General features: G+C 53.4%; 1 protein-coding gene across 1 annotated transcript in view; it reads right to left on the bottom strand.

The window, feature by feature from the left end:
• TRPV3 (transient receptor potential cation channel subfamily V member 3) overlaps positions 1-9,255 on the bottom strand; it is a 42,744-nt gene extending 33,489 nt beyond the window's left edge. Inside the window, exons 1-2 of the mRNA XM_074190532.1 lie at positions 9,108-9,255; positions 7,024-7,146 (exon numbers count right to left, since the gene is read on the bottom strand). Coding sequence (XP_074046633.1) covers positions 7,024-7,142 — 119 coding nt within the window. The 5' untranslated portion in view covers positions 7,143-7,146; positions 9,108-9,255. The remainder of the gene's footprint in view (positions 1-7,023; positions 7,147-9,107) is intronic.
• Between the last annotated feature and the right edge of the window lie 6,877 nt (positions 9,256-16,132).

Genomic DNA, 16,132 nt, shown 5'->3' with positions numbered 1-16,132 from the left:
TCCTCCCTCTCTCCACCCCCAGCTTCATTCTCTCTGGGAATGCTAAAGGGGACTCAGTCCCAGAGGTGGGGGGGCAGCAGCAGGACCTTCCATCAGTCTTGCTCTCACAAGTCCATGGACTGGAGCAGGAAGGGATACCTGGGTTCAGGGAACAGAGCAGAAACAAACAGAAGTCTAAGAACCAGAGACAGGGTTCCCAGAAAGCTCAGTCACAACCTGAAATCTGACCCACTCCTGGGGACCCAAACAATTGGATCTCCTCCTCTCCAAAAGTCCCCCCAGCCCCATTTCTTCCACCCCACTCTTTCCTCCCCACAAAGGGGCTGCTGTGGGGAAGAAAGTCCCTTCCTTCCCTCTCCCCCCACCCAGAGCACAGACTAAGGGGTATCAGGCCAGGGTGAGGGCTTCACCACTGGTCCTGTGAGCCTGCCCAGGAAGGGCAGAGAGGCTGGAGGCAGAGTGGGAAGACCACCGAGAGAGAGAAGAAGGCCTGGGAGTGGTGAGAAGGGATGGCCTGTACCAGTTGTTGGGTGGGGACTGAAGGCCTGAGCCCTTAGGGCCCTCTGGTCCAGAGACCAGGACTCAGAGCTGGTAGCACCCAAAGGCATTTTTGCCCAACCTGAGCGTGAACAAAAAGAAGTCAGAACTTGGAGAGTTCCAGGGAAGAGCCCAAAGTGGTGGCAGGTGACATGGCCAAGGTCACACTAGTAGACTTAGCATTGGAGCTCAGTTTCTCCTTCAAAGCCAGGGGATTCCGTGTGTGTGTGTGTGTGTGTGTGTGTGTGTGTGTGTGTGTGTGATATCACTGAACCGAGAAAGTCAAGGGAGAGCAGGGAGAGTGAAGGGGATGGAGGCAGAGACAGAGCAAGAGCACAGGCTGGTGCTCTGAGATCTGGGGAATTTGCAGGAAGGGTAGCTCCAAAGCATGTCCCCTCATCCATGGCTCCAACAGCATAGAGATATGTCATAGGAGTCAGAGAACTGAAGGAGTCAGGAGGCAATGACCAAGCAGCCACCCTAGCCAGGAAAGCAAGACATTTCCCATTCTGGACCAGATCTTCTTGGCATCGATGAGCAATGAATGAATTAAAATGCATTTATTGAGCACCTGCTGTGTTCAGTACTGTGCTAACCCAAATGAGCTGCCTGCTCTTGAGGAGTTTTCATCCTAATAGAGAAGGGTATTAAGGAAGGGATGTAGATGTGATCCCACTTCCCAGTGCTATTGGTGGAAGGGAGAAGTGAGCCTTGACAGGAAGATGGGGTGTCTGTCAGCCCTCTCCCTCCTCCCCTCGGTCTCTTGTGATTTTCTCCTCTGCTTCTCTCCCCAGCCTTCTATCACCTCCCCTGCAGTTACCTCCTGGTTCTCTGTCCTTGGATGGATTCTGCTGTTTGTGCCTCACCTTGAATGGAATCCAGAGTGAATTAACTGGATTTTGTAAGCACAGGTAAGCCGGTCCTCTAGCCATTGGGCATATGGGGCTGCCCTGGGGCCTTTGGCCATTCCTTGACACTTCCCGGGTATAGCACATGGCAAGACCCATGAAGGAACGTGACCTCCCCTTTGGAATGTAGGTGTTTAATAAGCTCCTTCAAACAACTGATTCTCCAGGTTGGCTGCTTAGGCAAGGACTCTTGTCCCTTAATGCAGTCAACCCTGGAGAATGAAGGGAGTGAAGAGGAGTGGGGACCATTCAGCCAGGTCAGCCTGAGCCATGGGAGGTACCTCTGCCCACATGGGCAGTCTTCATCATCTCCCACAGGACTGAAATTGTACCACCTGGAGTCTCCTTTGTCTAACAAATGAACCCATCAGGGATAGATCCTGAAGGCCTCAAACTCTCCTATACAGCAGAGTCATCCTCAAGAGTATTAGGAGATGACTTGGTATTAGGAAAATAAAGGAGAGTAAGAAACTATTAAGCTCAATAAACCAAGAACATCAATTACATGGGAAAGAATGGCCTGTTGGACAAGAGTTATTGGGAAGACTGAAAAAGCAGAAATTAGTTTTAGGCAACATCCTATACCAAATCCTCACAAATAAGCTGAAAATCACTGTGTGACCTGAATGTAGATGGTCATGCCACAAACTGGTTAGAAGAGAATAAGACCCAGTTACTTTCACAGCTACAGCTCAGAGAAGGCTCCCCAAGCATGGCACAAGTCTAGTCAACAATTACTTAATAAACACCTACTATGTTATGCATGAGGGCACAAAGTATGGCAAAGGACAGGCCCTGCCCTCAGGGAGCCCACCGTCTCACAGACTAGTTAGAGACAGAATGAATTGGAACAATCTCAGAGGGAAGACTCAGACTCCCTGCAGATGAGATTTTAGTTAAAATGTGAAGGAAATCAGGGAATCCAGGAGACAGATATGAGTGGGAGGGTATTCCAGGGACCACAGCTTGAGGAAATGTCTGGAGTCTGGAGATGGAGGGACTTGTGGAGGAACAGCCAGGAGATCAGTATCACTGGATTAAAGAATCCGTGTTAGGGAGGAAAGGGTAAGAAACCTGCAGAGGGGGAGAAGGGGCCTTTGAAGACATGAAATGGAAAAGCTTTTATACAAATAAAATCAATGAAGCTAGACTAAGGGAAAGTACCAACTGGGAAACTGCCCTGGTATCCTGGGCAGACTCCCTCAGGCCTGAGACTATAGTCCACACATTCATGGGTCTCAGGCTTGATGCCCTCAGCCAGGCATGTCCTGGAGCAAGCTCCTACTGCTTGGGAGAGCTCAGTGTTAACTGTTCAGTGTGAGCATTTATGCCTCAAAGACTAGCAGTCACTAAATCTGTGGCTTAGTGGACGGTTTTGTTTGTCTAGACTGAAGAAAATAGAAAGAATGTAGAGAAAAACTCCAAAGCGTGTGCATTGTCTCCCCAGAGAACCTGGTTGTTGAATCTTTACTGCACGTCCCCTGTATTGCTGTCTAGACATGACTTGAGCTCCTCAGCCTCAACGAATGGAATCATCACAGAACCAAAGCTAATGATAATAATCAGCATTTCTGCCTCCATGAGCTCCATGGTCATGCAGAAGAGACTGACCAAATAATCTACACAGTCCAAATCAAGTGGATGAAGGCTGCCTATCACCCAGACAAGCCTGGCTACTGGAGCAGATCCATCCACCTGGGTATCTTTGACAGGTTCTGTCCATGGACAATGTACTGAAGTCAGAGGCCCAGGAGGAAGTGAGCAGGCTGGGCTGCCTTTGGGAGACTAACTCTCTTTTGGGAACCCCAAGCTTCTCCTTGAAACAAGGGTCCATCAATATGCTGCCAGTTATTCTGCAACTAGCTCATTTCCCCTAAGTCTTCATCTCAAGGATAAAACCCCAGTCCCTTCCACAGGTCCTTAGGTCATGGGATATGGATGGAAGATGCCTCCCTGCAGGGCCCTGGGGTTCCCCCTTCTGCCTGGACTCATAGTAAGGAAACTAATAAAAGTCTGATATACAGAAATTTATAAAGGGATCGGCAGAAACCCAAAGCCCTTCTCCAATAAATAAGTAGTCACAGGATAGATATTGAATAAAGGCTTCTTGGGAGAAGAATTGCAAATTAGTCACAACCCCCGGAAAGGGTGTTTAAGCCACTAATTAACGAGATAGATGCAAATCCACACAACTCCCTTTTCCCCTCACAGCAGCCAATTGGCAAATAACCCAAAAGATAGAAATAAAAGGTAGTGGAAGAACTAGAGAAAGAGAAGCTCATGGCTGTTACTGTGGGGGCTGTGAGTGGGTCCATTTATTTAGGAAGGCAATTGGAATGGTGCTTTGATAAAATGACTCAAGAATTCCTACTCTTGGGTTCAGAGAGCTCACCACTACATGTGAATCCCAAGAAATTCAAAGACAGAAAGAATGTAAAAGCACCTGAGTTATCTATACTAAAGGTGGGATACAGAGACATGCAGGAAGTCTTCTCTGACCTGAGGAGGAAAAAAAAGTGTGGCCACAACAACAAAGGCAAAGATGAGGGCACTTTGCAACTCAGCATTAAGGCATGAGAACAGTCAAACTTGGCCTCAGGAAAGGATGGAGAAAATGTCCCTCCGTTGCTTGCAAGAGCCAGGAGTGATTGGCTGCTTTTTCTGAGCCATGTTTTTTTCGTTCTTTTCAAAGCTCTGTTTCAAGGGACTTCTCTACAGGACGGGGAGCAGGGAGGGGCAAAGTCAGATGTGAAGGTGTGTCAGATCCAGAGTTATCCACCCAAGAGGAAAGTAAGGTTCCCTTTCACATTCTGACTATCCTCCTCAGAAATACCACTGGAAGGAGCTGGAAAGAAAAGGAAAAAGATCTGGAAAGATTTCTGTAAACAAATGATCTTCACTGTCCAGGGCAACGGAGCCACCACAGTGAGTGGAACTTTACCACATGGGGAAGGTCAAAATTCCACTGAGGAAAACAGGGAAAGGCAAAACACATGGACCAGCCCCGGGAACATCCATCCATCCTAGAGGGGACACAATTATGAACCTGGCGACTAACTCACAAGACATCTGAAGGAAAAGATGATGCCACAGGTTTGGAATAAACCCCAGACCTTGCTGTTACCCCCAAAGAGTGATAGAGAAGACAGTGATGCTCAGCCCTTCTCCCAACTGTCCCATCACTACCAAATGTTTAAGAGACCAATGGACACATGCTTTACAGGAGCCTTGATGCAGATCCAGGAGCCATTAGCAAACCTGTGGTGCCAGAGCAGATGGCCATCTTCAGCCAAGTCAGCCCCTTCATTAAAAGAGATGGCAGGCCCAAGACTCCCCCTCTCCTTGATCATCATTTGTTGACCATAAACGCATATTTGACCCTGTTGTACAAAACGCTGCTATTTGGGTTCCCAACAAGGGGAAAGATACAATCATCGAAATAACTCGAATGAACAACCCATTCATTGCCAGTATCAAGTGGGACACAGGGAGCTGAAAGGGACCTTGAGGGTCGTATGGCTCAGCCCATGCATGGATAGGAAGAAGACGATAGCTGTCCTAGAGCTGATTCACACCGCCTCTCTTTTAGGAATTTGGCATTAGCCACATAGACGTTGTGGGATACTTGGCCACACTCCAGCGTGACTCCCTCAGGCCTGAGACTAGCCCACACCTTCATGGGTCCAGAGCTACAGGGTGCTCTCCTGGGGTGTTTGTCATTGTTGTCGAGGGTTCCAGGGCAATGTCCAAAAGGAGTGCCTCCTTCCCTAGAGTGAGGGGGACTTCCAGATGCTCTTGTTTTTTGGGGGGTGACAATGGAAGGATTGCAAAAGGGTTGTGAGGCTCAAATGAGATGGGGATCGAAAGCACTTTGCAAACCCTCAAGCACCAGAAATGTTGGTTATTATCACTAGCTTTGGTTCTGTGATGACCCCATTCATTGAGGCTGAGGAGCTCAAGTCATGTTTAGACAGCAATACAGGGAACGTGCAGTAAATATTTAATAATCAGACTCTCTGGGGAGAAAATGTATGCACTGACTTGAGTTTTCTCTGCATTCTTTCCATTTTCTTCAGTCTAGACAAACACGAGCATCCACTAAGCCACAGATTTAGTGACTGCTAATTACTGAGGTATAAATGCTCATACTAAACATTTAACAATCGGCTCTCCTAAACAGTAGGAGCTTGTTCCAGGACATGCCTGGCTGATGCCATCAAGCCTGAGAGTTCTCCAAGGCTGCCTCCATGAGCCCCATGGTCATTCAGAAAAGACTGACCAAATAATCCACATGGTTCAAGTCAAGTGGATGAAGGCAACAAGCCCGGCCACTGGAGCTGGTCCACTAACCAGTTTATCTTTGTCAGGTTCTTCCCGGGGACAATGCACTGAGTTCAGTGACCCAGGAGCAAGGGGGGCAGGCTGGGCTGCCTTTGAGAAACTAACTCCCTTTTGAGAACCCCAAGCGTCTTCTTGAAACATCAGTTCTGCCAGTAATTCTGCAATTAGCCCATTTCCCCTAAGTCTTCAAGGATAAAAATTCAGTCCCCTCCACGGTTCCATAGGTCATGGGTTTGGATGGGAAGATACTTTCCTGCAGGCCCTGGGGTTCCCCCTTCTGCCTGTGCCAGCTCCTGGGTTGTATCAGAGAATATTGCCCACTGAAGCAGAAAGTATGGAGATGGCAAAAGCATTGACTCTTCCTAGCTTTCTCTGAAACATTTCTTGGTGGTCTGCACATGTACTGGCCAAGGGGGACCTGAGACTGCCACCTCTTCTAATCTGTCTCTTTCCTGAGCAGAAATGACTGAATAGCCACCCTGAGATGGGCATTTCTAGCCTTGGAGACAAGGGTGTGAGCTCAATGGTTGGGAATGCCTGGGCTCCTCAACTGGTGCTGGTCCCACTACAGGAGGTGCCTGGACATCCTCACAGGAGAAGCACTCAGTCCAAAGGCAGGGTAAAGGGAAGATGCCCATTCAGTGGCCTTCAAGACAGTTCAAGCTTTGATGCTCCTAACATCACTAATTACTATTTCTTGGTTAAGTCCTTTGGCCAAGTATTTTGGGGAGTTCAGGCCTCTGGGAGACAAGATTGCTGCCCTTTCTGGGACACCCAGGACTCCCTCCCAGTCCAAACACTCTCCACTCCCCAGGGCTGTGTGAGTTAGGAAGTCTCTTTGTCCCCATTTTACAGAAAGGCAAAATGAGGCTGAGAGGTAGGTGCCCTTGCCTCAAGTTTCACAGGTAGGAGGCAGCAGACTTTTGACTCCACAGTCAGCTTCTCATGACCCTGATATGCCCAGGCCCCACTTCTGTGTTATATCCATGTGATGGTCAGTGGTTGAAAGCCCATCTGAAGTCTAGCACACTCTGGTGTAATCTGCCTCCCACCTGCCTGGGAATATTTCACTTGGCACTCTCCAGAGCTTGGGCTTTGGTCCATGATTCCATCATCATCTCCTGGGCAAAAGACCTTGCCCCCCAAGGAGACCAGGAGCTGCCTGAGGGCAGGACCCCCCATCTTCTGCTCTAGCCTCATCCAGCGTCGGGCTGAGAGGAGCAAACCAAAGACCTACCTTTTCTTGGTGGGTGTGACCTCGGCAGGTCTTCTTTCCAGCGGGTACATGGGCACTGCACTGGGGGCGATGGTTTTCTTGCCCATCAGTGGGATCATTTCCTTGGAATTCTTGCTCATGGTTCTGTAAGACCATCACAGGTTCTGTTAGTGATAGACCTTTGGAACCCTTGTTCTACTATTTCCCCAGTGGCTGTGATGCCACAGACACAAGTGACTCTACCCTTGCCATGTGAACAAGACCGTGCCTGGAGGGAAGTCCATCTGAGGGGCTCAGGAGCTCCCAGTCCCAAATGCAGCATGAAGGCTGCAGCTAATGCTGACCTTGGATCCATCTCCTCTGAGAAGTGGCCACCAGCCTTGGGGATCTGGGGCTGGAGCTGTTGGAAAGGAAAGCTGGAATGTCTGGGGCCATGGTGAGGGGGAACAGGGCTCTCCCTGGGGCAGCAGAGTGGGGAAGGGGTCCTGAACCATTGAGCCTGAGGCTGGGCCAGAGAGTAGGACCTTGGGATCGACCCCCTCCCCCACCCTGGGAAGCTGCCGTGGGTCTGGGGGAGCAAGACAGAGGATAAAGTCAGCTAAAGGCTCCTGGGGGGACACGGGGATGGTGGGGAAAGGCTACTTTCCTGAGCTTGGTGGGAGAAATGAGGGAGGCCCCTGCTATAGAGAAGCAGAGAGATGGAGGGGTGGGCAGACCCTTCCTCCTCTGGACCTAGGATTCTGGCCTCCTTTTTAAACGTGAAATTCATAAAAATTCTAGCCAGAAATTGTAGGGAGAGAGGTTATCTGTAACCCTGCACATGGCAAGGGTGGAGGAGTCACTTATGTCCGTGGCATCACAGCCACTGGGGAAATAGTAGAACAAGGGTTCCACCCTTTTGGGGGTGCCACCTGGAGTTTCTGGCCCGCTGTCTGGGTGTATGTGGGGCCTAAGCATCATGGAGCCAGGAGGGATGGCAGTGGTCTGAGTTTGGAGATGTTGCAGACTGCCTCTAGGGAGCTGAGTGTGAGGGGACAGCTCAGAGCCCCTGGTGCCCAGCTTGCCAAGAGTCTCTGAGGGCAATATCCCATCCTGGGCAAGATCCAGCCCTGCTTTAAACCTAGGGAGGGCAGAACCTGCTAGCCAGTGCTGTGGGTACCAATGCCAACCTTAATGTCAGCAGCTCCATGGTGGGACCTTGGGCATACCGTTTCTTCTGTCTGAACCTCAGAGATCTGAGAAATGTCAGAGCTGAAAGGACTGAGTTCAGAGAGAGAAACTGAAACCTGGAGAAGGGCCTCACCCAGAGGGGCCATGGCAGAGTCGGGACCCATCCCAGACCTCCCAATTCCAGTCTGGTGTGGGAGGGAGCAGGGGTGGAAGTTTACACCTTGCAAATTCTCCTTCCAGAGCACAGGGCCCCTCTGGACAACCCACCTCCCTTGAAGGTCTGGGAACAAGGAGCTCCATTTCTCAGGGAGATAAACAAAGGCACCCCGGTGACTGCTGAGGCAGCTCTGGATCCCTGGGGCCTCCCTGGCTGCTTCGGGAGAAGAGGAAGAGGCCCCAGGCTTGGTCCGGATGACCTCTTAGCTCCGGCCCCCTCCCCCACAGAAGGCAGACAGATATTTGGAGGAGACTGAGTCACCCTGGACCAATCCAGAGCTCTGACCTAATTGCCTCAGCCTGAGGCCCCAGGCACCTGGATACCTGGAAGTCAATCTGGGAAAGCCTTGCTTCCTTCCTGGGCCCAGGTCCCAGGCCTAGCCTGGCTCCCCCAGTTCCGAGGTGCCTACTCTGAGGCCCTGGCTGCCAACAGTGGAGCCGGCCCCTCCCCAAAGCCTCTGAGCTTGGCCTGGCTAGCTCTGGGCCAGGAATCCCCCCTCCTCTTCAGCCCCGCCATTCCCAAAATAAAGCTTGGAGTCAGATTTCAAAAAGGACTTGTGGGATCAACCCCACTCCCTCCCCTCCCAACAGGGGCCCAGAGTCCACCAGGCCCCGCCTTGGTCCCACTGAGCCAGCCAAACTGAACATCTCTCAGCACCCACTGGGAGAAATGGCAAGTGAGCTCCGGGAGCCATCCCCCAGACTCGGCTGGTCCTTACCGTCTGCCTGAGAAGGTCGCCTGGCAGCTGGGGGAGCAGAGGTGGGTCTCCTCCCAGGAGGCCGAGGCAGGGGTGAGGCCTGGGCCCCTGGGGCTGGCCCCCCGGCTGGAGCAGAGTGAAAGGAGCCTGGTGTTGGGAGGCCCACATCCCGCCTGGGCCCTGGCCTCGGGAGGCAGGTGAAGGATAAGGACAGTCCTCGGGTGCCTGTCACGTCTGGAATGAGGCGGCAGAAGGAAAAACTGGCTGGGCCACAAGAGGCTGTCAGCAGTGACGATGTCATGACCGTGGGCCCCGCCACTTCAGAGGCAGGGCTGGCGTATGAGGCTCTGAGTCACGGGGATGATCTCCACCTGAAGCATCAGCGCCCGCCGCCCACAAGGGCAGGCGAGCAAGCCTCACCTGTCCCCACAGCCACCTCGCCCACCACCCGCCAGGACCTGGCGCACGGACTCCACCACACCCACACAGGCAGGTGGGCAGGCCTCACCTGTCCATGGCTGTCTCCCTCGCTCCTCCAGGGCCTCAGGAGGGCATTGCAGACCCCCAAGCCAGAGCCCATCTACCCAGCCCCCAGCTCCAGAGACCGAGGTGCGTGAGCAAGGTTCCTGTATAGGTCTGTTTGGGTTCTCAGTGTGTTCAAAGAGATCCGGCTCACTGACTGGCCAGTCCTCTGAAGGTCTCCCATTTTGTGGGTCTGCGTTCCCCATCCCAGGAGGCCTAGGAGGCCAGGGGCCTGGGGGGTGGCTTGCTGTGGGGAGCCTGCCAGCCTCTGGCCCATGCTCCACTCAGCTTCTAGAATAATCTCTCTAACCTACCTGACCTTGTCAGCTCTCCCTCCGTCTGACCTCAGAGCCCTTCACCTGTCACCTGCCCCCTCCCCCCTTGTAGGCTGCTTACACCTCGCTGCCCAACCTCTTCTCCTTGACCCAGTGACCCTGGCCGCACCCTCTGACACTGGCCGCGCGCCAAGCCCGAGGCTCTCCCTGGCTCTTCATTTTCTCCAGGAGGCTTTGCTCAGCCCCTCACCAAGGCTCCTCTCTGGGGTCACCCTCTAGGGTCCTCTCTGTCTAACTGGCTTTGTGGGTGCTTGCTTGTCTCCCCTGTCCCCTTGGGGCTATTGGGAGACATCGAGGAGTTATTGAAATGTGAAGGCTTGAGTGGGGGATGTCTAGTGAAGCCCTGGGGTTGATGGTCCATCTTACAGATGAGATAACTGGGGTCAGGGACCTATCTAAGTAGAACAGCAATGTATGATTTGAAATGCCAGAACTCAAACCCAGGCCTTTGGATTCTTGGTTCATGAGGTAACCCTTCTTCCCCCCATCCTGGTACCCTTAGGATCACCTTGGGGCCATTTGACAGAGGAGACTGAGGTTCCTAGGAGCTAGTTCCTTTCTTTTTTTATTTTTTTTTTTGGCAAGGCAGTGGGGTTAAGTGACTTGCCCAAGATCACACAGTTAGGTCATTATTAAATGTCTGAGGTTAGATTTGAACTCAGGTCCCCCTGACTCCAAGGCCAGCGCTCCAAGCTCTGCACCACCTAGCTGCCCCTCTAGTTCCTTTTTCAAGGTCTTCTGGCCACTTTGTAGCCTGGTCCTTGGTGGGGCAGTGTTTCCTACACATCACCGTGTTTCTTAGACCCCAGGCAAGGTCCCCCCCACCTTTCACTGAGCTGCTGGAGTCTCTGGGGTTTCCCTGTGACCTCATGAGGGTCTTCAGGAGCTGCTCAGCCCAGGCACCATTCCCATTTTAAAGATGATAAAGAAGAATGTATCCGTGGTCATCGGGTCATTCTTACTCTCTGTTGGGGCTGGGGGGGGGGGGGGCTCTTTTCAGTGACCTGGGAGAGCCAGAGGCAGCTGCCCGATCCCCTCCTCACTACATGGGTCCATGGACCTGACTGCCCTCCTGCCTCTCACAGAACCCCTGCCACCACCAGCCCTGGGGGCCTCCCCCAGAGAGGGGTCAAAGTTCCAGGTTGGAAGGAGGCTTGCCCTGACATCCCCCCGTGGGCCCCCCACAAACGTTCCCTTATGTCATCAGCATTAATGGTTTTCTGGGGTTGAGTAAGTGGCTGCTTTCCCTGGGGCTGGGCCCCAGCCCTCCGCTGAATCACCCCAGCTCTCCGCTGAGTCACCCCAGTTTGGGGGAGTCCCTCTGGAGGCCCCATCCCTTCTCAAGGTGGGGGTGGCAGGGGAGGAGGAAGGGGAGGGGCCAGGGAGTAGCAGCATTTTGGAGCTCCCGCAGGTCAGTAGGGTCTGAGCCCAGCAGGGCCCCCCGGGGGGTGGAGGAGGTGGACCAGAGTCATCCTCATTCCCTCACCCAGTCCATCCCCCCCCCGTTACCACCCATATGTGAGGAGGTACCAGAAGTGGAGGCATTCTGTGCTTGTAGCAGGGTCAGGGGTCTGTTTGGAGTTGGGTCACGGCCAGGGTTGGGGCCAGAGTGAGTCTATGGCCAGAGAGAAGTATTAGTGGGCAGCTTCAGGAAAGGGTCAGTCTGAGCCTGGAGTTGGGAGTCATTCTTTGAACAGGGAAAAGAGGAGGCATCTGGTGGTAGATTTCTGCAGATCAAAGCTCTCCTCCCTTCCCAGGGCCAGGGGATGGCACAATGCCCGCTGAACCGGGAACAGCCCCAAGCTCCGTGGCCGAGGCACCCCCACTCTCCTTGGGCCCCAGAAGCAGTGACAAACTTTTAGGGTGTGGCAAGGAGGGAACTAACCCAGGTGGCCACTATTAGGAACCCTGGCAGCCCCAGAAGCATGGGGATGGGGAGGGGGCTGCCTTCCTGACTGGAATCTCTTGGCTTTGGGAGTCCCTGCACCCCCACAGGTCACAGGAAGCTAAAGTTAGAGTTGGAGGCGGGGGGAAGAGCCCTGAGCTCAGCCTGAGCCTTGTCTCCTGTTGGGCAACTGATGGGATGTGTGGGGTGGCCTGGCAGGCCCTCTGGGGTGCCAAGTCTCCTCTCTGAAAGGAGTTGTTCACTCTGGGAGGTTCATCAGCCCACCAGCATGGCCCCAGCAGCCCTTGTGCCAGCCTCTGTGGACCCTTCCTGGCAGCCTGGGTCTCAGCCCCAGCTGAGCCACCAGTGGGGGCAGGAGCACTAGGGACACCTGGGTACCTCATGCCGCCGCCTCCTCGGGGACTTTCTGTGGGTCAGCTCAGAGGTCAGTGTCCACCAAGGCAGATAGCAACACCTGGCTCCCATTGGCTCCCTGGCCACAGCCCTTGACCCAAGGACTCCATGAGCACTCAATAAGCACCAACTGTATACCAGAGCCTGTGCTAAGCCCCAGGGACATCTGGAAAGGCAAAGGCCAGCTCGGTTCACTGGAGCGCTCTCCTGCACGTGATCCAGGCCAACATGACGGATCTCGCCAAAGCTCTGCCTCATTTGGGGAGAAACAACAGAGAGACAGAGAGAGGGTGGGAGGGGGAGAGAGAGAGAGAGAGAGAGAGAGAGAGAGAGAGAGAGACAGAGAGAGAGAGACAGAAAGACAGAGAGACAGAGAGAGGCAGAGACAGAGACAGAGAGACAGAGAGAGGGAGGGAGAGACAGAGAGAGGGAGGGAGAGACAGAGAGACAGAGAGAGGGAGGGAGGGAGAGAGAGACAGAGAGACTGAAGCAGAGAGAGATAGAGAGAGACAGAGAGAGAGACAGAGACAGAGAGAGGGAGGGAAAGAGACAGAGAGACAGAGAGAGAGAGACAGAGAGAGAGACAGAGAGAGGGAGAGAGAGACAGAGAGAGGGAGGGAGAGGGAGGGAGAGACAGAGAGACTGAGGCAGAGAGAGATAGAGAGAGACAGAGACAGAGAGAGGGAGGAGAGAGAGAGAGAGAGAGAGAGAGAGAGAGAGAGAGAGGGAGGGAGAGAGAGAGACAGAGAGACAGAGAGACTGAAGCAGAGAGAGATAGAGAGAGACAGAGAGAGACAGAGACAGAGAGAGGGAGGGAGAGACAGAGAGACAAAGAGAGGGAGGGAGAGAGAGAGAGAGACAGAGAGAGAGAGGGAGAGAGAGAGAGAGAGAGGGAGGGAGAGAGACAGAGAGAGGGAGGGAGAGACAGACTGAGGCAGAGAGAGATAGAGAGAGACAGAGACAGAGAGAGGGAGGGAGAGACAGAGAGAGAGAGGGAGGGAGAGAGAGACAGAGAGACAGAGAGAGGGAGGGAGAGAGAGAGACAGAGAGAGAGAGAGAGAGGGAGGGAGAGACAGAGAGAGAGACAGAGACAGAGTCAGAGAGAGAGAGAGACAGAGACAGAGAGACACAGAGAGACAGAGAGACAAAGAGAGGGAGGGAGAGAGAGACAGAGAGAGGGAGGGAGAGAGAGAGAGAGAGAGACAGAGTCAGAGAGAGAGACAGAGAGACAGAGAAGGGAGGGAGAGACAAAGACAGAGAGACAGAGAGACACGGAGAGAGGGAGGGAGGAGAGATAAGAGACAGTGACGGGGGGGTGGGGGCACCTCCCAGGACCCCGGCCCGGCCCGAGGCGGCTGGAAGCCTGGAGCCGAGGTGCCACCTCGCGGCCACGGCGGGTCAGCACAGGCCCCGGCGGGGGGATCGGCTCTCACTGGGGGCGGCCCCGGCTGCCCCGGTGCCCTCTCCCCCGGGGCTGCTCCCGGCTCTGCCCGCTGGGGCCAGACAGGACGAGGTCGGGGGGCCCTCCTAGGGCTGGGGGTCCTGCCCCCTCATCTCCAGGCTCAGCAGGCGCAGGCCCCCTCCCCGCACCCCCGGCTGGGCTCGCAGCCCCGCAGCCCGGGCCGGACAGGACCGCGGACAGAGGCAGGACGGCTGTGGCCCCCCAGCCCTCCCAGGGACCCCCGGCTGCGGCGGAGCCCTGGCTCGGGACCAGCCCCCCCATTTCAGGCGGGCCACAAAGCTCTCCTCGGTGGGGGCTCCTCAGGCGCCAGGAGCCCGCCCATCCCGAGGGGTACAGCCCCGCTGGGCCTGGAGTCGGGAAGGAGGACCTGAGTTCAAATCCAGCCTCAGACACTGTGTGGCCCTGGGCAATCGCTGAAGCGCTCTGCCTCAGTCCCCTCTCCTGTAAGATAAGGATCATCCCAGCCGCTTCCTTGCAGGGTGGCCATGAGGCTTAAATAAGACAATGTCTAGCACATGCTAGATTTTATGGAAATGTCTTCCCTGCCCTCTCCCATAGGCCCAGGCACCCTGCTGGGGAGGCCTGGCTCCCACTTTCTACTGGGAGAGCTGATTCTTTGCATCTTTGCCTTGTCCCTGCTTGATTCCATCCCTGTGAGACCTCTTTGTGGGCAGTCAAGGTAGTCCCGGGTTCCCCTTGCCATCCCTCCTGTCTTGGGGGGCATCTGCCGATGGAGTGAACCTACCGATACCAAGTCATTGATAAATGGTGGGTTTTGGGGGGTGCCAAATCCAGATCTCTGTGGCTCTCCATTAGAGACTTCCCTGCTCTGACAAAGGACATGGAATCATTCATTGACTGATTCACCCTGGTCTACTCACCAGGAGGGCAGGGGGGGGGGTACAATCAGAGTTTGGTGGGAGACAAGACAGAGTCAAGAAATGGGATCAGGAAACTGGAGCAGAGGAGGGAGGTTCTGGAAAAGGACCCTGGGAGGTCAAAGAGCAGCACCCACACAAGTGCAGGTGCCTCTGTGGGAGGGGATGGAGGACAAGAATGGTACAGCCCAGCGCTCTTGGAGTGGACTCAGGCAGCCAAAACAAGCTCTGAGAAATCACCAGCACCTGGTGCTGACTAGCAGTGTTTGTGAGAAGGTTCATCTGTCCACACCCGGGGGTGGGGGTGGGGGTGGGGCTCTTTATTGGATCTGGGGAAAATGTAAAGTCCCCAGTCTGGCACCCAGAGCCCTCCTGGCTGAGCTCCAGGTCACCTTCCCAGGCTGATTCCACCTTTCTTTGTCCTCCCCCTCCTTTCTTCTTTCTTCCTTCTATTGATTCTCTGACCTCTGAATTCTACTCCCAGATTTTTACCTGTGCCCTCATACCTCCCTTCTTCCTTAGCCTCTTAGAAATCTGGGCTTCCTTCGAGATCTCTGAAGATGCTATTTTTCTAATCCTCCCAGTAGCACCTCTTCTCTCCCTCCACCAAACGTTGTATTTACTCATCACTTACCTGTTGGATCCCCCAGTGGAACATCAGTCTCTGAGAGAAAAGCCTATCTCTCTCATGTATTTAATAAGTAATCTTTGAATTAGGACCAAGGTTTTTCTCCTTTTTTACTTCACCCAGAAATCACCCAGAGTGGAAATCCTGGGCAAAGACCAACCCATTTAATCAAAAAGAGTAAAGAAATTCTAAGTTTAGCTGAATGGGGAGATTCCTGTTCTTTGTGTTTTCTTAGACAAGTCTGGGAAATGTGGATTTTCCCATTTTGTTAGAAGTGTACCATGGAGAAAGACTTAGGTGCTCAGGGTCCTGTTCCCCAAGACCCTCATCAGCATGAGCCTGCCTCTCATCATAATATTTATTCTTGTTAACCAATCTGAGTTGATTTTCACCCTCACTTATGAGCATGTGAGTGTGTGTGGGATGGGGAAGTGGGCACGTGTCTGCACATAAGGATCTTTGTAAATATGGAAGGTCCCACAGACTCAGTCTTTCTTCTGCCCAGAGGACAATGAACTACTGTGCTGATTGCTTTCGAGATGTAGTCAATAAGACTAATTTTAATTTACCCAGAAACTCCGTCTCTCAGATATGTTCAATTGTCAGCCCTGCTGAGGGCAGGGCACATGGCTTATTTTTGTCTTTTACCACAATTCAGAAAATCTGATCCAGGGGCGGCTAGGTGGCATAGTGGATAAAGCACCGGCCCTGGAGTCAGGAGTACCTGGGTTCAAATCCAACCTCAGACACTTAATAATGACCTAGCTGTGTGGCCTTGGGCAAGCCACTTAACCCTGTTTGCCTTGCCAAAAAAAAAAAAAAACCCAACAACAGAATTGATGTGATGACCCCAGAGCAACAGGAAAATGGGGAGACATTGAACTAGACAGGCAGCATGTGTATGTGTGGTTGTCTGAGCATG

This window comes from Macrotis lagotis, chromosome 6 (genome assembly GCF_037893015.1).
Source record: "Macrotis lagotis isolate mMagLag1 chromosome 6, bilby.v1.9.chrom.fasta, whole genome shotgun sequence".
Lineage (NCBI taxonomy): Eukaryota > Metazoa > Chordata > Mammalia > Peramelemorphia > Peramelidae > Macrotis > Macrotis lagotis.
This window is presented reverse-complemented; position numbering and strand designations above follow the sequence as displayed.